Genomic DNA, 23,058 nt, shown 5'->3' with positions numbered 1-23,058 from the left:
TACTGGGCTTCTCCGCAGAGGTTGTAGACCCTGTCTAAAATAGTCTGAATATAAACACTTATTATAGGCCCATGGCTATTATAACAGTAATATACAGTCCAGTCTGTAAATCTCACACTATGCATCATGCTGCGATCAATGCGATGCATGTTTCGAGTGTTTACCTACAGGTTCCTCAGAGACCACGCTATTATTTGACTCTTTGCTCGTGACCCTTCCCCCATCCTCCTGTTTTGATTCTTTTTATATGTAATATTGGTGTGCACAAGGAAACAACAATAATGCTGAATCCCTTTTCACCAAGGTCAATATATTTGGTTTACAACTTTGTAATTCCTGTGAGCTTCTAGCCTCAAAAGTAATTTGTGAAGTTCAAATGTTCAATTTGTCAATTAAAGGCTGTATCATGGAACCAACAACAAAAGATTCATGAGAAAATTGTGCAATGAAAGCATCATGTCAGGACATCATTACTCACACTTACAGTTCTTTTTTTATCTATTGATCTAAAGTGAGTTGTTTCTTTTTTCCCTATTATTTCTTGACAACCTACAGCAGAATAACACTCATGGCTGTAATTTGTAAAATAGGTAGGCTGTGTCACTGAAAAAACATTGGTGTAGAAACAGTTTTCTCTCAGAAATTGCTTGTAAATTTCACAATTAATTACAAAGAAATAGCAAGTAACACATTTAATTAAATGTGAAAATTTGAAAGACTGTTTTTGATTTTTTTTTTTATTCCTTGTAAAATGCATAATAATCTTTGTTTTATTTAATTGTGATAATTATAATTAGATCATTTTGAATGTGGCCAAAGAACATTTTTTTGTATTTATGTAAACTTTTAAATGAAGAAACTTTGCACAAAACCCCTGGTCTTTCTATTTAAATAAAATCACATATAGTTATGTTACCGTGACCTCAATTACTGCCCAGCTGTTAGAAATCCATAAAGAGAAGGAGTATTTTAACATTATATTATCTCAGTGGCACTTTACGTGTGATATTCTTCTCACCCACATGGTCTTATTTATAGAATTTGTCTTCAACTCAAAGTTTGTTGCGCCAGCACTAAAATGTCATCATTCACAGAATTGGTATAACCTCCAGATGATTTTGCATTAAGCAAATAGGCCTAGCCTACTCAACTCTCTGTGCTGGTGTTAAATCTTGAAGATTTTGGCTACAATGAGAAAATATCCAAGTAAATATTATGAAATATCAGAAATAGTATGCAAATAACATAACTTTCAAAATGAACATGCCCAGTTTAACAGCATTTGGCCCCGCCCTACCTTCCTAACATGTCCGAAACGAGCTCTACCCATCCAATGAAGAATCTTTCGTTCTTCAGGAATCTTTGCCACAATCCTCTGGTGCTATCTCGCGGGCGTCAGGCCAAACAAACGGGTTCTCGCCATCCGTGGTCTATTTCCGCGTATTTCTCTAAACTGGACCATTCAATAATTCCTGCCACAAAGAAATGGACAAGAGCTTGCGCGTTTTAAATGGTTTCTGTACACATTAGTTGCCGTCATTAACGCCATGCTTCCTTAATTGTGGCTTAAACTCACACGTTCGCTCATTACGTGCAGATTACACGCATAGTCGCACTCGCACACAGAATAATTAAGAACCATATAATCCTGCAAGGCCGCCCTCTAAACTCTAAAACTCTAAACCTCTAAACATACAAGCTTACCATATCCACATTCCCCACCAGTCCCGCATGATCCCACTCGCTTCTCACACTGCCACAGCAGTGTCATCTCCTCCGCTCACACAGGAGCTCCGTCTCTGCCTAACTTTGCCTTCACAGCCACAGCAGAGTTATCTCCCCGCTTCCCGTAGGAGCTCCGTTCCTCTGGTTAACCTTCTTCACTGTCACAGCAGTCCATTCTGCTCCCACAAGAGTCCAGTTTCTCTGGCTATCCTTGCCATCACTGCCGCAGCAGTGATGTCTCCTCATGCTCCTGCAGGAGCTCAGTTTCTCTGGCTAGTTTTTTTCTCCACTGCCTCAGCAGTGATGTGACCTCGGCTCCCGCAGGAGCTCAGTTTCTATCTAACCTTGCCTTCACCGCCGCTGCAATGTCACCTTGGCTCCCGCAAGTGCTCTATTCTCTGGCAAATTTCTCCACTGCCACAGCGATGATGTCTCCTCTCCAGTACCTCACTATTCAGAATTAATATTCCCGTAACTCACCCGTTAAAACCCCTACTCGACGCATGCTCGACACCATCCTTCAAGCAGTTTCCCCCAGAACCATCCAATCCTATGTGACAGCATGGAGATGTTTCAAAGGATTCCACTTTGCATATAACATGCAGTTCCCCGATTTTTCTCTCCTTTCAATCACCTCATTTCATCTCCCATCTCAACAGCGTTAAGGGCCTCCACGTCGAATCCATCAAAGGCTACCTTAGCTGCCTCCAATTTTTCCACAAGTTGATTTATGGCGTCCCCTCCCCAGAGATAAATAATTTACAAACCTCCCTCCTGATCAAAGAGATTCAATGATCCCAGCCCACCCGCCCTGATACCAGACAACCTATAATGCTAGAAATCCTCACCAAATGTATTCATACCCTTCGCACCAGTTGCCAGCCCCTCAATACCGCCTGCATGCTCTACGTCATGTTTCCTTTTTCCACATTGGGGCAGGAACTTCAGCAGCCTAAAAAGGCCTCTCCAAGCAGCAGATCCAAGCTCTCGGAAGATACTGTAGTCCTTAGATGCTTTCCAAAGCTATATCAGGACCAACCAGTTCTCCGACCAGTGAGCATTGGTCTCCCAGCGGACGTAGCATACATCTATGTTTCCTCTTTCTCCGTCCAGCGAGCATTGGTCTCCCAGCGGACGTGAGATGCTCTCGTCGGAGGCTACATGGGCCGGCAACAGAAGAATAGGAATATCTCTGCGTTTTGGGGGGGTCTTTAGTCTGGTGGTTAGTACTCTGGGCTCGGGCAAAAATTCCGACCTTGGAGCCGCACCTACCCCCCCCCCCCCCCCCCCCCCCCCCCCCCCCCTTACTCTGTTTAATTTCATGTAAGTGTGAACTCATGAAAGATGACAGCGATGAATGTCATTAAACCTGAGAATATATTTTTGTCATCACCAGCTATATTAGGTTTAATGACATTCATCACTGATATGTTTGATGGGCATGTTCATGTTATGTATTAATATAGTTTGTAAGGAATTAAATAAAAAATCCTTCCAAACTATATTAATACATAACAAAACTAACAAGATATTAGTGAGGAAGAAAATGAAAGGAGTCATAAGCACAGTTGGACACTTATGGAGAATAATGAAACCAAAGGTGATTGAGCGAGAACTTTAACACTGTTCAAGCAGCAAAGAAATCAGATAAAGACTAGGTAAAAGCATGCACACCTGACAGTTGTCAGTCAGATGTGATTAAAGTAATGTGTCTGAGAGAGAGAGATGGATAAAGAAAAAGAGACAAATATTAAGGTGTAGCGCTGCCGTGCCTCTCTTCAATTACCCATGACATGGACGACAGATGCCAGCTCGCCTGCCAAAGGCCTCATCACTCCTTGCACCCAACGACAGGCCATCATGGCAGCGGGAAACTCGTAAACATGAATCACCCTGCAGCTGTCACATCTCATCCGCCCCAACCTAATTAAACAATTAGGGCAGTTCAGTAACGATCACTCACTATGACATCCAGAGCTGGGGATACACAGACCACTCACTGGAGTCCAGTCAACAGCTACAGAGCTGATATTTGTCCAGTCACTGTAAAAGGAGACAGAAGGAGTTTGTTCAGAATGATCAAGCTCTTTCAAACATGTGCTGATCATAGAAGGATTAGAAACGCGTTTATTGATGAAGTTGTACTTAATAGGAACTTGGCTTTGGTCGTACTAACCGATAAGAATATAATATGTGTATAAATGTCATTGTATATTTTTTTATATTTATGACAAGGCTTTTTTGAATATCATATTCAAAGATTTATTCAATGATTTAACAATAAGTTCTTAAATTAATGATCTTAAAAAAAGTTTATGTATTTAGAATTTATAGTTATATTTTGAAACTTCATTAATAATTAATTAATTAAAAAAGTAATTAATTCATTCATTCTCTTAATTTTTAAGAGCCAAAATTATGAGAATAACTAGAAATTAACTTCTCCTCTAGCAAACAAAATTGTTACAATCATGAAAATTCTACTTGCCACTTTTTCCTGAGAGCCTAAAAATCATATCTTCAATATATGTTGTATTTGTTATTGTTTTATAGCAGAGTATCACTGTCTCCAATACTCCTGTAATTATCATCATGCCAAATGTTTGAGAGAAAAAATTGCATTAAAAAAAAAGAAGCTTAAATCAAGTTACCATGGAAATAAGAAGAGAGATTAGAAATGTAATTAATTTCACAATGTTTACAATAATCATCTGGTAACTTTGCCACATTTTTAATTACCAAATTTGAGAATTTTTTGTAGATACATTCAATATATGTATATATTTTTTAAGTCAGTTGACTGCTAGTTAAACTGTTTTATTATGTGTTAACATAATTTTATAAACCATTTTATAAATGTGTTAACATATATGATTTCAAGTAGTCAAACATGCCACTAACCGAAGAATGACCCTTATGTACAGTGTCTGTGTGATGAGCTGTTATCGAAACAGGGTTGTGGAGGGTAAAGTCAGAAGAGACCGTTTACAGCACATGGACTGATTGGATTTAATCACGGTAAAACGCAGCACATAGTGCTGCCCGCTTATTAAGGCTATCAAAACATTTTATGAGAGCAGCTGTGCCGCCATGAACAGGCTCTGGCAAGGCCATCATGTTCTCATCAAAGACAAACCTTCTGCTGACCACCAAGCACTGACTCACCTTAAGTCTGAAAATACTGTGGTAATAAAGCACAACTCTCTTGCCTTCTGGTCCAGCCTTTTTTTTTTACTTTATGAGCATGTAGTCATTTTGGCAACAATTTCACGTTGCTACATCCATTCAAATCTTGCCATACTGATGTAACTACCAATGTTATGTCAATGACAAACATACCAAAGTTTACTGGCTAAGTGAACTCCTCAGTTAGTTTTATTCATTAGAATTTTATTAAAATTTAAATTCAGTCCTGAATAGCAGCCTCTCTGTAGCTATAGTGTTAGATTTGCACCATACATATAATTTTGAAATTTGGATAGAAAGAACGTCTCAGTTACTCTTGTAACTGATTACGTCGAAACTGAAGTTATGGGGTCTCACTTGTGAGCTCAATAACCTTCGGATAGTAAGAAAACAGGCCAATGAAGATTAGCAAGTGAGATTTGCAGGCCAATCTGAGAGATGGGATCCCGGCATTCACCAGGTGTTACAGGGTTGTGGCAGGAGTGGCCATTCTCTCCTTCAGGGAACAAGGGTTACACAAGTAACAGAGACATTCCCTTTCAGTCAGTCACGTTTGACGTTACGTTGATACTAACATTATGGGGTCCCTATGGAAAGCGCCACAACCAGTGACCCTTCTCAGCACCCCATGTCGAACCAAGTCAAACAGACCTCTGTACCTTGTGAGACGGAAGGACAGAACTTTCCAAGGGGTAGGTCGATAGCTGCTGTTTTACCATATTCAGCCACAACTGGTTGGATCAGCCCAGTACAGGGGCTGACCGACCAGGTATGAATCTCACGTACTGGGCCACGTCTGACTGCCGAAGGATTCTTGGAGGAAACTCAACCCAGGATTCACCAGGTGGGGAACTCACCTGGAGAGTAAAGAAGGTGATCGTATCACCCCTTTCGAGGGGAGTGGCACTGCAAGCATGACACTGAGCCAGCCTTCCTGCACATCACCTATTTTCAACCAACACATGGGAAGAAACCCGCTCCACCCAGAGATTGTAGAATCTCGTAAAGGTATTAGGTGTCGCCCAGCCCACAGCTCTGCAGATGTCTGCCAAAGAAGCGTTGCGCATCAACACCCAGGAGGAGGCAATGCTCCGAGTGAGCCCTTACTCCGAGGGGGCACACTTGTCTTGAGACTGGTATGCCAAGGCGATGGCATCCACTATTCAGTGGGCCAACCTCTATTTGAAGACAGCCTTTACTTTCTGCTGACCTCCAAAGCAGACAAAGAGCTGCTCTGAGCTCCTAAAGCTCTGCACGCAGTCCACGTAAATGTGCAGGGCGCGAATGGGTTACAGCAACGCAAAGGCTGAATCTGCCTCCTCCAGGGGCAGCACTTGCAAGTTCACCACCTAGTCACAAAAAGGAGAGGCGGGAACTTTGGGATCGTCTTTAACATGACCAGCTGTGAATATGTGTGCAACACATAAATGAAATTGACCAAGAACTTATATAGCCTCGGGCGGTGACGTCATCGGAGCGTGCGCACGCCACGAGGCTATAAGTAGATGAGCCACAGCTGCATCGACAGGTCTTTTGTCTTCAGACCATACTGTGATGTGTGTGCTTCTCAAGCTCTCAAAAATTCTCTGTTTCCTCTGATAGGAGTTAGTTTTTGCTAGGCAGTGCGCAGAACCCCCCCAAAAGAACCATTTTTCCTCTACACTCTGTCTGACAAGTGAAAGAAAAAAGAAAAAGGAAAAAAACGAGTGATTTACAAAACAAATGGTGTGTGCCTCCGTGTTCACGTCCTATGGCTGAATCAGACACAATGCTGTTTTGTTTGTTTGGGGAAAGAGCATGCTGCCCTTGCGTTTGAGCTTAAGCTTACCAATATCAGGTCCTTCCATTCGACCTAGCATAGAAGATTGGCTGATACTGGCCCAGTCTGCTCATCTTTTCTCTCTGGGGCTGAGATGCAACACCAAGAAGAGCGTTCTCTCTCCTGCCCAGAGGGTAACGTGCTTGGGGGTTAAATGGGACTCTGCAACCATTGGGGGCACATCTGTCTCCCCCTCATGCCAAGACCATTTTAAACACCCTATGCAACATCTGGCTAGGTCAGGAATTTACATAGGTCTCATGGCAGCTGCGTCCACAGTGATCCCTCTGGGCCTTTTGCAAATGAGACCACTTCAGTTGTAACTAAAAAGGGGGGATACAATCCCTAAAGGCAAATAAGGGCAAGGGCATGCGCTGAGTGCTTCGTGTCCTTTCTAAAAATCCGTGTTTATGGTAAGTCACGCGCTGAATGCTTCGTGCACTTTCTAAAATCTATGTTTATGGTAAGGGTTACGCGCTGCAGCTTTGTTCCCTTTCTACGTGGTTCAGACCCCGATTCCTTGCCTTGGGACCCACTCTAGGCGTGTCTTGCCGTCGCAGAATGCTAACGACAGACGCATCCCTGTCGGGCTGGGTAGCAGTCTTAAGTGGTCGTCCAGCCCAAGGGATCTGGGAAGGCATCATCTTGATTGGCACATCAATTGCTTCGAATGGATGGCTGTATTTTTGGCCCTGAAATACTTCCTCCAGCAGTTAAGGGCTATCATGTCCTAGCGCAGGTGGACGATACTATGGTAGTCGCCTACAAAAATCGTCTTGTTGACTGAACAGAGTTTGGTTCTCGGAAATAATATCTCTCCTCGACGGCTTGCACTGGGCGATACCGAACAGGAGGGACCTTCAGTCTCAAACATAGGGGACAATATTCCCAGCCCGAGTCGTGGAACCTTCATGCTTGGCCCCGAAAGGGTACCAACTGAGGGACACTGGGTTTTCACCTTATATCATAGAGACCATTCTCAGTGCTAGGGCTCCGTCCAATAGAGGAAGTTATGCCAATAAATGGGGAGTCTTTAAAAGGTGGTGCACTGCACGTAATGCAGATCCAGTTAACTGCCATATTAGCCTGGCTAACGTGATGAACCACATGTTCATTTTCTCGTATTTGAGGCGTGGTTTACGAATGCCCAGAGACGTTTATTGGGCGCTACGAATGTCTATCAAATGCGCCTGTACGTAGCTCATAGCCAGTCGTTTCAATTATACCAGATGACGTATGTAGAGCGACAGAAATTCGACGAGGAAGAAGACGATGGGTCAGACATTTATGTGTACACGATGGCCTTCAGCGACTATTGCCGTTTGTGCAAGACAAACATGAGGGTAGAAGGTATATATGGACACTCTACAGACATGTTTTTCGCGCTGCGCGCAAGGCAGCATAGGGAAACCCAGGCTAGCTCCCTACCCGTTCTGTGATTGGTCCCCTCGCTGAGGCGAAAATCTGGTCCATGGAATCCAGGCTGCCTAGCAGCATGAATAAAATCGCGCTGCGCGCAAGGCAGCATGGGGAAACTCAGGCTACTGCCATATTGCTTCAGTTCTGGACTTCCTGCAGAAAAATGTATCAGCAGGCACATGCCCCGCCACTCTCAGGGTTTATGTGGCCGCTTTAACGGCTTGCCACGCCTTGATTGACGGGGTGCCACTTGAGAAACATCCTCTGCTCGCCAGCTTCGTTTGTGGAGCCAGGCGGCTGAGGCCTCCCGTTAAAACCAAGATCCCTTCATGGGACTTAGCTATAGTCCTGGAGGGTCCCCCTTGGAACCTCTAGGGTTAGCGTCTGAAAAACTTCTGACTTTAAGATGGTTTTCTTATGGCTTTCACTTTTTTAAAAATAATCTTGCATCCTCATCCTGACTATCTGCCTAAGGTCCCCTTCTCGACTGTACATCCAGTCAGTCTTGAGGCCTTCTGCCCTCCGCCATTCACAACGCCGGATTAGGAGAGACTCAGTCCGTGCTCTTCAGCCCTACGTCCACCGCACTAGCCAGTGGCGTAAGTCAGAGCAACTATTTGTTTGTCATGGTGGCCGTAACAGAGGCGCCCGTCACAAAACGGACAATTTCACATTGGGTGAGGGATGCTATTGCCCTTGCCTATGAGACGCACGGTCAAGCTTCGCCAGTAGGCATCAGGGTTCATTCTACTAGGGTGGTAATTTCTTTCTAAGCCTTGGTGGGGGGTGCCCCCCGTAGCATGTTTGTGATGCGGCAGGCTGGTCCTCTCCGCACACATTCATTAGATTTATAGTTTGGATGTTCATGCCACTCCGGGCTCCCACGTCCTTGAGTAGACAACTGTATTGCCGTGCTGAAGATGTCCCAGGACTGCTCTTCAGACAAAATATCCTGTCGATGCAGCTGCGGCTCATCTATTTATAGCCTTGCGGCGCGTGCACGCACGCTCTGATGACGTCACTGCCCGAGGCTATAAAAGTTCCTGGTCAATTTCATTGACGTGTTTGCACACATATTCACAGCTGGTCACGTTAAAGACGTTCCCAATGCACTGATCAGCACAGCATCTTGTTTTCCGCTTTTTCAGGGAACAGGGTTAGTGTCAAGTAACACAAGACGTTTCTTGAGTATATTTTTTGTCTCATTAATTTGTTATGCAGAGCTATTACATTTCTTTGCATTTATAATATAATATAATATAATATAATATAATATAATATAATATAATATAATATACTTGACAACAATGTTTCAGTTTTAAGAAATAAGACTACCACAGAGAAGTAGTTTGAGTTTAACATGGTAAATAATGACTTGCATATAAAAATCAGTTGAAACGAGTTGAATAGAGAGTGTTTATGTAATGGTTAGGATTGTTCAAAGGGATGCCGCTGGATTTCAACCCATTAGTTTTAATTAAAAAACATTTAAAAGTTGTGTGATTTTAATTAAGTTGTTGATTCTGGAAGCTATATTGTGACTCTAATCCTATATTTGATATAGTTTGGCTCACTGTACTTTGTTATAAATTAACTTAAACCACATCAGTTAATAGAATAAATAACAATTATAAATGATGCATGCAGCACAGAAGAGGCTTGTTACTATCCCAAACTGAACCAGAATAAATGGAAATGAGCAACAGATGGATGGCAGGAAAGAGAAGACGAAAGGAAATGAGTGGAAGACACAACCAGAGATTTGAGAAGCATTAATTAATACTTCGCCAGAAGCTTATTCTAATATCAGACACATGAAGTGGTTTTGGGCATTTCATACCATGCCCACAGAATAACATTATGCTGAAAATGATTAAGTGGCCATCCATATTTCTCCATAATTTGAAGCCAATTTTCGTGCAGGTAGGTGATTGATCGTTAGAGGCACCTCTAGGAAGGTTGGAAACCAGCTGAGGAGATTGAGGTGCAGGTTTCCTAGCAACCAGAGGAACCATTGTCTCAGTGAGATGGAGGAACATCTGAGTGAGATTCAGTTCGGCTCCAGCCCGTTTGAAATGCATCTATCACACTGATTCAGCTGAAAATCTGGTCATGAATATGGGCACGCTCTATGATACAGTATTTAAACAGTGACATTGAAGTTGTTTATATTGCTCAAGTCAAGGTCACTTTTCAAAATGCATGTGGATGTTCTCTACAATGGAATGTCTGGCATCTTAAATACACTGGGTTGAGACACAGTTATGACTGAAAGGGCCATAACGTTTTAATAAATGCAGGGCTTGCAAAAGGGTCCTAAAATTAGTCTGAGAAAGTGACAATCCTGTTTAAGTTTCATTATAGATGCAGTGTCAGGGGTATCTAAGACAGAGAGATTTGATAAATTAAGAATTCTCACAATTTAAACCAGGCCATGAAACTTACATTTAAAGGGGACATATCATGAAAATCTGACTTTTTCTGTGTTTAAGTGCTGTAATCGGGTTCCCGGTGCATCTACCAACCCAGAAAACGTGAAAAGTGACAACCCAGTAACTTTGTTAGGTAAGCCTTTCTCTGCAAGCATGTCAAAAATAAGCACTAGCATATTAGATTTTGCTCCCCTTCTGAGGTAGGAAGGGGATCTTATTATAGCTCATTTGCATTTAAAGGGACACACAAAAATCCTTCCAACTCTTAAGGTGATGATACACAGGCCAACTTTTTGAGCAATGTTGCTGGGCAGTCTTGCCAACCGATTGTTGCTTGGGCACTTTCCCATTGAAAATGGGCAATAAATATATATCTGGATAATTTAGATCGGTCATGGGCCCTGTGTCTCATCTGGTTGCCCGTTCACGGCAACATTGCCCAGCAACATTGCCCAAAATGTTGCCCTGTGTATCATCACCTTAAGAGTTGGAAGGATCCATGAAGACTGAAAACAAAAGCCTGAGCAACAGTTTCATCAATTGATAGGTTGCCGAGAGCATTCTGTGGACAAACTACTAAAACTTTTGTCAAAAAATCTTTTTAAAATTTTCTGTATAACATTTTAAATCAAAAAAGGGTTGAGTCTCGAATCTGCTATTCTGAAGTGGTAGATAGATGACATGACAGATATGTTAATGGCCATTTGTCAGTCATCATGGTCTTCTCACTTTAAAGTGTGTAATGCGACATGAATCATGTAAACTTTCTGCGCTAAAATTGTTATGTCGCAACACTAACAACAAAGGCATTGCTATTTGGTCAAGCAGTGGGCGACACATGGAGCTGTGACGATTTGAAAAACGTTGAAAAACCTACAAAGAGCGCTTGATATTCACTGTGAAACTAGCCGTCAACGAACTTGACTCATGCTGAAGCAATGGAAATATGACCATGCTATGTGGGAAATTGTTGAGAAGAGCAGGGCAATGTGTCGTGGTAAAAGGCTGTGAATTATCCTTGATTAATCTTGATTTTATGTCATAGTTTTCACAGGGATGTATTAAAGGGATAGTTCATCAAAAAACGAAAATGTTGTCATAATTTACTCACCCTCATTTTGTTCCAAACCTGTATGACTTTCTTTTTATGTGGAACACACAAAGGATGGATGAATGGACGGACTGATGAATGGGTAGATGGAGGGAGGGAGGGATGGACGGAGGACAATGAAAGTCAATGGAGTCTGTTTTTTTCTTTGGACCCCACTGACTTTCATAGTATGAACACTCGTAAACAGTTGAATCATTCTTCAAAATAACTTCTTTTGTGTTCCAAAGAAGAAAGTCATTCCTACAGATTTGGAATAACTTAAGTAACTGAGTAAATGATGATAAAATCTCTTTAAAGAAATGTTGAAAAGAAAAATAGATCAATGGAGAAAAAAAACATTAAAATTAACTAAGATTAATAAATGTTTAGAAGTATTTTTCGTTTCATTATTTTAATGTGCTCTTGTTACAATGCAATTACACAAATACGTACTGAGTAGTAATATTAATTAAAACATGTACTTACTATATAACTAGGCTTAGGGTTATTACTAGTAAGTAAATGTAAGATGTATAACAGGGACACTGTAAAATAAAGTGTTACCGTATTTTTCATTGTTTGTTTGACTTTTTTTTTTTTTTCGTTTACTTCCAGTGTGACCCACGCATAAAACGGATTTCTAAAATGTCCACAAACCATCTATACATAACTCCCATATTAATAACCCTGCATGGATGACTTGACGGTCTCACACACCCTTCCTTTTCATGTCTCATCATATTATTAATGCAAGCATGTTCTCATCTGCTTGAACAACTACCATATGTGTCCCAGCCTCATGGCCACAGCAGACATGATGTTATTTATCAAGGGAGAGTTTTTGGTGAGAGTCATATGTTCAGATGGGCTGCCCAGTGAGCTCGCCCTGATGTGTGTAACCTCGGATCACTTCTGGCCACAGATGAGACAGACGCCGCTCAGTAACAAATGCACTGGCTGACAGATTGATGTATATTTAACAGGCAGACATTTTACCCGTTTGCTGCCCGAAAGTATGCCATCAGCCAAAATGTTCATTTGTAATAAAGAGCACACTGCTGTCCTGGTGCATCACATTTGACACAACTCCGAGGCCACCTCAGAGTAATGGCCTAATGAAAAGTGTGTGTTTGCGTGTTAGTGAGCTAAATCTGACAAAAACTCTGAGGTGTCCTCAACTGGAAAAACGAATAGCTACATAAACAATTTATAATTAATACTGTCAAGAGTTGTGGATTGGGTTAGGGTTAGTCTATAGTAGCCTGTTTATAATTAGTAATGTCATTATCTGAGAATGAAAACAAAAGAGATACTAACAGAAACAAAAGTCTATGAATAAAAGCAAACAAACTTGCATGTGTGTGTGTGTGTGTGTGTGTGTTCATGGCTTGGGCCATCTCAGCAGGGGTCAAGACTCATTAGGATGATTTGCCACTGATAGAAAATTTTTATTAACCATCTTGAATAATTCAATCCAAGATGCAATTTATGTCAAATAAATGTACTGCTAAAAAGAAACCGTTTCTGACACTTTATGTCAAGTTGTGTATTAGTGCATCCTCATGTGACAAAAAGTGGAAATGCAAGTGAGAACGCCAGTATATATTTTTTGTATGGGAGGGGTTTTAACGTTTTTCCATACCATAACATAAAAAAATATATATATATATAATAATATATATATACATACATACAAATCATTTACATCAATTGTTTTACTAAATTGAACATTTTGAGTATTTTTATTTTAAAAATGTTTAAAATTTAATATTCATAAATATAATCTTAGATGTAGTGGAAATTACACTTTTGGTAGGAATGTTCATGATGTTCTGAAAATAAATTACAAAACTAACGGAATCCTCTACTGTTGCACATTATTATGGGACACATCAAATAAACTACTGAGAGTAAGTGTGATCATTTTCTTAAAGTCCACAGGGCCAAAAGTGGCCTTAGTTGAAGAATTATCTGCCTAGGCACCTACAAAGCAATATGTTATACCTGCTGCTTTTATAAAACATCAGGCATGTTTCTCAGGCATGACTCTGCTCTGTGCATCACATCTCTCACTCTCTCTCTCTCCTTCATGGGTGCAACAGGCCAACATCCCACTCCTAATGGAATGTGAGCGATCTGGGTCATGGGAAATGCATTTCTTTTTCTCAGACACCCGCCCACTTGACTGCACAGCTGCTGGTGGTCTAAGATCAGTGCTGGCAGTTTTGGAATGGTTAAAATCTGGATTAAGGAAGGGGAAGTTGGTTCCTGGTAGGACTGTGATTTGTTTTTATCAGACCAGACCTTAATGATCAATTAACTGAACCTGAAGTTCTTAATACTGTAGGCAAAATGGACTAAAAATTAGGATTTAATTAGGATTTTGGTACAGTACATAGTACAGTACCCTACAGACAAATGGTGCAACTTTGGCATTTCCATCAATATAGTTTAAACATTTTTTATATTCATGAAAGCTTTACAATCGATTTAGGTCTATACTCCATAACACTTGTCCTTATAGGTTTCTTGCTGCTAATAATAACTGTGTTTCCCTGCTTGCACACCTCAGACTGTTCCCCTGGTTCCAAGAAGCATTTTACCACTGAGATTTCTACTGTTTCACTCCTAATGTTTTCAGTGACTTGAGTGTCTGAAGTCATGATTTGTACAGATCTTAGGCTTCTTTTGGCATCTTTATCTAGATGTAGCTAGATTTTCTGAATAGTGTGAACAAGGACTTAAGGGAACCATTATCCTCCTGTGTATGCATAGTTAATCCACTAGATGGCAGACTCTAATGGCAGATATTTTTTGCATTAGCCTACAGAACCAATACTATAATAGGCTATGGACTTATTTCCATACTGCATAGAGTATATTGCATCATAATCACATCATCCTATATATATATAGGCTATATATATATATATATATATATATATATATATATATATATATTTACATTTTAGGGTTAGTCAAAAATGTTTTACAGAGCATTGTGTATTTAAGTGATTTGCATAACGAAGATGCAGTATTTACCTTAAAAAAAACACACAAAAAAAACATTGTTTAAAGGACTGGTATATTGGATAGTAGATATAATCCTATTGATGAAACATTGAACTAATGACATCAAATTTTTATTTTAATAAATTATAATTAAGATTATTATCCTTCAGTTTACCCACTCTTTTAATGGTTCAGTGATTATGTAAAACCAGGCCGGTTTTACATAATCAGAGAGGGGAATCTCTCTCTCTCTCTCTCTCTCTCTCTCTCTCTCTCTCTTTCATTTTTGAGGAAGGGATTCTTCTTTCAGCTGCAACTTTTGTTGTCTTCAGGATTTCCTCTCTCCGGGGCTTTTCTTCCCGTTTACTTCCCTTCATGCAGTCTCAACTGTTTTCATTATCCCTTTAATTCAGAAAAGAACCGCCATGTCAGAGTTTGCCCTCACAGTGTCCCAGGAGGCAGAAAGGCCCACTCACCAGAGAAATATCAGATATTTTGCTTATTCTGCATGTCATGATATTACAGTCAGCAGTTTCAGTGTTGTGACTGCAAAAATACTGTCTAAAAATCAAGAAAAAATTGTTATTATGGAGGTGCTTGATTTTCAAGACAAAGACAAACTGCCCTAAAGGTTCTACCACCTGCATTAAGTGAATATATAGTGTGTAATCCACTTTGATCTCATGAGTAGGCTATTCGTATGTATTTTATGAAAAAATTTGGTTCTATAAATATTTTAAACCACTTCAAATATACCATCCATCCATCCATCCATCTTCTACCGCTTATCCGGGGCCGGGTCGCGGGGGCAGCAGTCTAAGCAGGGATGCCCAGACTTCCCTCTCCCTAGACACTTCCTCCAGCTCTTCCGGGGGGACACCGAGGCGTTCCCAGGCCAGCCGGGAGACATAGTCTCTCCAGCGTGTCCTAGGTCTTCCCCGGGGTCTCCTTCCGGTGGGACATGCCCGGAATGCCCGGGAAGGCGTCCAGGAGGCATCCGGAAAAGATGCCCGAGCCACCTCAACTGACCCCTCTCGATGTGGAGGAGCAGCGGCTCTACTCTGAGCTCCTCCCGAGTGACCGAGCTTCTCACCCTATCTCTAAGGGATCGCCCAGCCACCCTGTGGAGAAAGCTCATTTCGGCCGCTTGTATCCGGGATCTTGTCCTTTCGGTCATGACCCACAGCTCATGACCATAGGTGAGAGTAGGAACGTAGATTGACCGGTAAATCGAGAGCTTCGCCTTGCGGCTCAGCTCCTTCTTCACCACGACAGACCGGTACAGGGACCGCATTACTGCAGAAGCTGCACCGATCCGCCTGTCAATCTCCCGTTTCATCCTTCCCTCACTCGTGAACAAGACCCCAAGATACTTGAACTCCTCCACTTGAGGCATGAGCTCTCCACCAACCTGAAGCGGGCAAACCACCCTTTTCCGACTGAGAACCATGGCCTCGGATTTGGAGGTGCTGATTCTCATCCCAGCCGCTTCACACTCGGCTGCAAACCGTCCCAGTGCATGCTGGAGGTCCTGGTTTGATGAGGCCAACACGACAACATCATCCGCAAAGAGCAGAGATGAAATCGTGTGGTCACCAAACCTGACCCCCTCCGGCCCCTGGCTGCGCCTAGAAATTCTGTCCATAAAAATTATGAACAGAACTGGCGACAAAGGGCAGCCCTGCCGGAGTCCAACACGCACCGGGAACAAGTCTGACTTACTGCTGGCAATACGAACCAAGCTCCTGCTCCGGTCGTACAGGGACCGGATAGCCCTTAGCAAAGGGCCCCGGGCCCCATACTCCCAGAGCACCCTCCACAAGATGCCGCGAGGGACACAGTCGAGTGCCTTCTCCAAATCCACAAAGCACATGTGGACTGGTTGGGCAAACTCCCATGAGCCCTCCAGCACCCTGTAGAGGGTATTGAGCTGGTCCAGTGTTCCACGACCGGGACGAAAACCACACTGTTCCTCCTGAATCCGAGGTTCTACTATCGGCTGGATTCTCCTCTCCAGTACCCTGGCATAGACTTTCCCAGGGAGGCTGAGAAGTGTGATCCCCCTATAGTTGGAGCACACCCTCCGGTCCCCCTTCTTGAAAAGAGGGACCACCACCCCGGTATGCCAGTCCAAAGGCACTGTCCCCGACCGTCACGCGATGATGCAGAGGCGTGTCAGCCAAGACAGCCCCACAACATCCAGAGACTTGAGGTACTCAGGGCGGATCTCATCCACCCCCGGTGCCTTGCCACCGAGGAGTTTCTTGACTACCTCGGTGACTTCAGCTTGGGTGATGGACGAGTCCGCCTCCGAGCCCTCAGCCTCTGCTTCCTCAATGGAAGACGTGACGGCAGGATTGAGGAGATCCTCGAAGTATTCCTTCCACCGTCCGGTGATATCCCCAGTCGAGGTCAACAGCTGCCCACCTCCACTGTAAACAGCGTTGGTAGGGCACTGCTTCCCCCTCCTGAGGCGCCGGACGGTTTGCCAGAATCTCTTCGAGGCCGACCGATAGTCCTTCTCCATGGCCTCACCGAACTCCTCCCAGGCCCGAGTTTTTGCCTCCACAACCACCCGGGCTGCAGTCCGCTTGGCCCGTCGGTACCCATCAGCTGCCTCAGGAGTCCCACAAGCCAGCCAGGCCTGATAGGACTCCATCTTCAGCTTGACGGCATCCCTTACTTCCGGTGTCCACCACCGGGTTCGGGGATTGCCGCCTCGACAGGCACCGGAGACCTTACGGCCACAGCTCCGAGTGGCCGCGTTGACAATGGAGGTGGAGAACATGGTCCACTCGGACTCAATATCTCCAGACTCCCTCGGGATCTGGTCGAAGCTCTGCCGGAGGTGGGAGTTGAAGATCTCTCTGACAGGAGATTCGGCCAAACGTTCCCAAAAGACCCTCACAGTACGTTTGGGTCTGCCGAGTCTGTCCAGCTTCCTCCCCCGCCATCGGATCCAACTCACCACCAGGTGGTGATCAGTTGACAGCTCCGCCCCTCTCTTCACCCGAGTGTCCAAGACATACGGCCGGAGGTCAGATGAAACGACCACAAAGTCGATCATCGACCTCCGGCCTAGGGTGTCCTGGTGCCATGTGCACTGATGGACACCCTTATGCTTGAACATGGTGTTCGTTATGGACAAGCTGTAACTAGCACAGAAGTCCAATAACAGAACACCACTCGGGTTCAGATCAGGGGGGCCGTTCCTCCCAATCACGCCCCTCCAGGTGTCACTGTCGCTGCCCACGTGGGCGTTGAAGTCCCCCAGTAGAACGACGGAGTCCCCAGTCGGAGCACTTTCCAGCACCCCTCCCAGAGACTCCAAATATTTTACACCACTGGTGAAATATGAGAAATGTGTTCGCTGTCACAATTTTGTTATACCAGATTTTTCAAAAACTATCTTTTTATATAGCCTATAGGGATATACGGGGACAAAATAAAGGGGTCATGAACTGCATTTTTTATTATTATTATTTTATAACGTTTCCTGAGGTTCACTTAGTGAATAATGTTAGTGTTTTTTCCCCCAGTTTTTATAAAAAATGGTCAATTTAGAAATAAAAGGCAATTTTCTACCCTGATTTTAGCCCTCTGATTTGAACACTGCGTTGGAAGGGGCGTGTCTGCTGTGAGACTCAATGTAAAAGCCCACTGCTATGATTGGCTAACATCTTTGCATATGAAATAAGCATCGATGAGCATTGTAGCCAATGACAGACGGGCATTTGCATTTTGTTATTTTTAGTCCAGTGATCCTGTCTTCTCTCATTAACGTGTCAGTGGGCAGGGCCAAAAACGTGGTGATGTAGAAGTGGGCGTTGATTTCATTCTGCAGAGGCGGTCTTTTGTCACACTATGATGTCATAATGTGACAAAAGTCCAAACAAGTAGTTTTCTGAGCTTGGATTAAAAAACTAACAGGGAAGTTTTGAGTTCTGAAACTAACTACAGAATGTTTTTACAGTACAATGACCTCTTACATGTCAAAAGAGTAAAGTGTTATTTCTCAATTCATGACCCCTTTAAAACGAGAAATATGAAGTCAGTGTATGTGTTGTACAACTAGATTTTTATTGTTTTTAGCATTTTAATTAACTAAATATAACTTTTAGATTTAGATTTAATATAAATAATTTTAAATAATTGTAATAATTCATGGATGCATACAAAATTATTTTAAAGTCGTCATGAAACAGTAATTTTCCGAGTGACTTTTTGTCCATTGGAAATTGATTGGGTCATTGGATCGTTGTCGTTTGCTATTGCTACATTCTCATGTTAGTGACACATGTTGTCCTGCCCTTGCGCCAGTAAACACATCATCAGAAATGGGAGAGCATGTTATTTTGAATAAAGATTACGAGGGCACATGAATAAATGATGTGCATGGATAAATCATTTACAAAAAATATTGTAATATTCCATAAAAATAAAAAAAAGAAGAAGAATAGTTGATTTTGATTTTATGGCTTTAAAGTAATCTTGTCCCCTGAGAAAAGTGAGGCCCTCTAGTGGGACCCACGGTTAAGAAAAACTGCGTTCGTAGAGAAATAACAGGTTGGTGTTTTAGGACCCTGAGGAGGAGTAGCTCTTGTCCTCTCCTCCGTGGCTTTCATGTAGGTGTCTGGTGTGTGTTGGCCTGATTGAGTGCCAGTAGAGGGGATGAAGAGAACAGCGGACGGTCACGCGTGTCCAGCATGCGCACATACAGATCTGCGCGTCTCATCTCATCATGACCGGGACTCACCCCAACTATAGCGTCTGTCCTTGAATTACACAGTTCCTGGATTTGTGGACTACAGGGACCTTCAAAACCATTCATCTCTCGTAATATATATTTTTTAACAAGTCTTCCTTCTTTAGCAGTATAAAAAGTTGAAGAGAACTGCTGATTTAACTGATTTCTTAAAGAAAATGCATCTTAATTGTTGAAAGTCCAAAAAAGGAAGAAACAACACGAAAGACAACCGGTGCAAATATTCAGAAATAACAGCACAAAACAAGCTCATTTTCCAAGGACCAGCGCTTTGACTTTAAGGAAATAAACATGTCCAGCAGAAGCATCGAGTGGGAGCATTTCGAGGAGCGCGAGAAGAGTCACCGGTCCCCGCGGGGCAGCAGCGGTTCTCACTCCGGCTCGCGGGGTAACGGGCTCGTGCCCAGTCCCGCTCACAGCGCGCACTGTAGCTTCTACCGCACACGCACACTGCAGTCGCTCACCTCCGAGAAGAAAGCGAAAAAAGTTCGCTTCTATCGGAACGGTGATAAGTACTTCAAGGGCTTGGTGTACGCGGTGTCCGGTGACCGCTTCAGGTCTTTCGACGCGCTGCTGATGGAGCTCACCCGCTCCCTCTCGGACAATGTGAATTTACCGCAGGGAGTCCGGAGCATCTATGCTATAGAAGGGGGAAAGAAGATAACCAGCATGGACGAGTTACTAGAAGGTGAGGTTGAAGATTGTGCAGGTGCAAATGTAGACACAACAGACACTTAAAATTCCAATAAAGCACAACTGGCAATGGCATGATCCCACTTCCCAAAAGGATGCATTGTTTGCAATGTTGACAGTGTAGGTAACAAGTCTCTCACGCACATACACACTGGATTTTCAACTCATGCTGCGATCTTCAGTATAGCCTACTGGCATGACTGTTCTACACATTGCGAAGGCAATGTTTAAAAAACATATAATAAATACATAAAAAATAATAAAAAGGTAACAGACTAATGTTAATATAGATATATAATATAAAATGTAATAAAACAAAAATAAAATCTCACAATGTCAGTCACTGTACTTGTTCATACATAAAGTCTGTGTCTAATTTTCAGAGTTAAAATTAAACATGAGGCATGATAAATAGGGAAAATCCAATCCCCTGAACTAGTTAGTTAGGTAGTTAAAATAGTTTTAACCAAGATTACTGTTTAATTCTCTATTAGCTAATGGAATATTGAGTAAGCTACAGCAAATCTCAAGTCACTTAAGGTTACAGTCATTATTAAGCTCCATTGCTTCCCTGACTGAACTTTAAATCGTTAATCTTTGGATTCACCCAAAAATGAAATTTCTGTCATTTATTTACCCCCATGTTTTTCCGTCTGCTGAACACAAAATAATAAATATTGTTTACACCATATTGTTTATATCATATCCATAAAATGAAAGTCAATGGGGTCCAAAACAACATTGGATCTCCTGACTGCTTTCACTGTGTGGAGAAAAACAAGACAAAACACTAAGACATATTTAAAAAATATAATAATCATACAGGTTTGGCACTGCATGATTGAGTTACCAATAGAGTAGAATTGCCTTTTTTGCCTTTTGCCTTTTTTCTGACATTGATAATGCAAGCCAGCCAGTACTCAATAAGACTGAATGTATTTATTTATCTAAATGTTAATAATGTGCTCTTAGAATTCCTTTTTGATATAGGCATGCTACTGTATATAGTATGTGTAGACTAGACTGTCATAAAAACAAACCCAAATATCTGGGCCTTATTGTATCTCTGTGGTATTTCAACAATAGTATGAATGGAGAATTTATTGCACAATTAAAAGATTTAATGTGTAAAATCGTGTCATTCTAAACACACAATTCAAGCCGTGTAAGTATATATTTTACTAAATTAGTTTAAAAGCACAATTCCAGCTGCTTTGGTTCAGCATGTGAGAATGTGACGCAGAATGTGGCTCTGTGTTTGCTCAATGATGCAATTGTTCAAGTTCTTTGGATTTGAAGTGCCGAGCTCAGCATCTCTTCACGCTGACTGAGGGTTGGCTTAGTTCGCTTTTGTGTTTCAAATTTGTGTAAAGTCTTACAAATGCATGATCAAAGCTATGAATGCTATTTGCTAAAGCTTGCCAGGAACAGGCAGCTAGTATGTTGGAGTGTTTGTAGTGACACTGCATATTGTGCTGGCAAACCAAACTTTCAGGGTCCCATCTGGACATCAAGGTAGGACTGGTTATGGGAGGGTGATGGAGGGTTCATAACCCTTGTGTCTGTTCCAGTCCACACCTGAGGCTCATGTAAATGACATCCATATTACTATATTTCTGTCTTCCCACACACATAGTTTGTCAAATAGCTGCCATCTGATTTTGAGTCAGTTTTCCGTCAGTAATAGTGACCCCATCTGGAGTCTACTTCATTAATTAGCCTTTTGTTAATTTCTCAGCTTAATAAAGCCCAGTGCCTTGGGAGTCCCCCCTCCTATTTCTGAGGCAAACTGGGTGAAATTGAGATTTTATGATCCAGTGGTGGTAACAATGACATTTATGTTGTGGATGAATGGTTGTAGTTCTGGGTCAGTGGTGGAACTAAATGTTGGCCATATTCTTGATTTATGAGTATGAGGTATTATTTGTTTAACTGAAAATGCTTTTAAAAATCTGAATTTCTGTTGCATGGTTTTTGGGTTTTGTTTTAGACATTCTGGTTTTATTTTAATTTGGACAACACGCTAAACATGACATATTTTGTATGCATCAAAGCGAACAGACATACAGTGTGTATGGTTATATCACGCATCTCTTCTTACTCTCATGTGAATAAACAAATGTGACCCTTGGTCCTTGGTCACATGGGTCATTTTTTTTAAATTGAGATTTATACATCATCTGAAACCTGAATGAATAAGCTTTTCATTGATGTATGGTTTTTAGAATATGACAGTTCTTGGCCGAGATACAACTATTTGAAAATCTGGAATCTGAGGGTGCAAAAAAATCGAAACATTGATAAAATCGCCTTTAAAGTTGTCCATTTATGTTCACAATTGTGCTGCATCCATTCACAAAAATAAATGTTTTATATATTTACGGTAGGAAATTTACTAAATATCTTCATGGAACATGATCTTTACTTAATATCCTAATGATTTTTGGCATAAAAGAAAAATTTATCATTTTGACCCATACAATGTATTTTTGGCTATTGCCACAAATATACCCGTGCGACTTGTGACTGGTTTTGTGATCCAGGGTCACAAATGTTTAATTCACACTATGTGAGTCATATGTTCTCAGTTGCCTCTCTTAGCTGCCAAGATGAGAAATATATATGATTTTTCCTCTCAGTTTGAAGCTCACTAGTTTCACCAAGGGCTGTAAACTTTGCCATTCAGATTTAGATGAAATTCAGATTTTTTAGGTGCTTATGCAATGAAGCTCAACATTTTGGTGTGCATAGTATGCATATGATGATTCGTATTTAGCCATTGTTTGATCTTTTTTTTTTCTGTTTCAAACTTAAATATATTGTTAAACATTCAATCATAATGAACCCAGACTCAAACATATTTGAGGTTATAAACTTCAAATTCAAGTGCTGTTAAGGTATTTATCTCACTGTTTGT

The 23,058-nt window shown here is 41.9% G+C and overlaps 1 protein-coding gene across 2 annotated transcripts in view; it reads left to right on the top strand.

The window, feature by feature from the left end:
* Window positions 1-19,333: 19,333 nt before the first annotated feature.
* The window catches only part of dclk2a (doublecortin-like kinase 2a), a 51,769-nt gene continuing 48,044 nt past the window's right edge, over window positions 19,334-23,058 (top strand). For both annotated transcript variants that reach the window (XR_014603667.1, XM_084094201.1), the window contains exon 1: window positions 19,334-20,136. Coding sequence is in view for 1 of the 2 variants with exons in the window: in XM_084094201.1 (XP_083950327.1) it covers window positions 19,740-20,136 (397 nt within the window). In the remaining variant the exon portion in view is untranslated. The remainder of the gene's footprint in view (window positions 20,137-23,058) is intronic.

Source organism: Abramis brama (genome assembly GCF_963993115.1).
Source record: "Abramis brama genome assembly, chromosome: 2".
NCBI classification, from domain to species: Eukaryota; Metazoa; Chordata; class Actinopteri; order Cypriniformes; family Leuciscidae; genus Abramis; species Abramis brama.
Note: the sequence above shows the minus strand (reverse complement) of the source record. Positions and strands in the feature narration are given on the sequence as shown.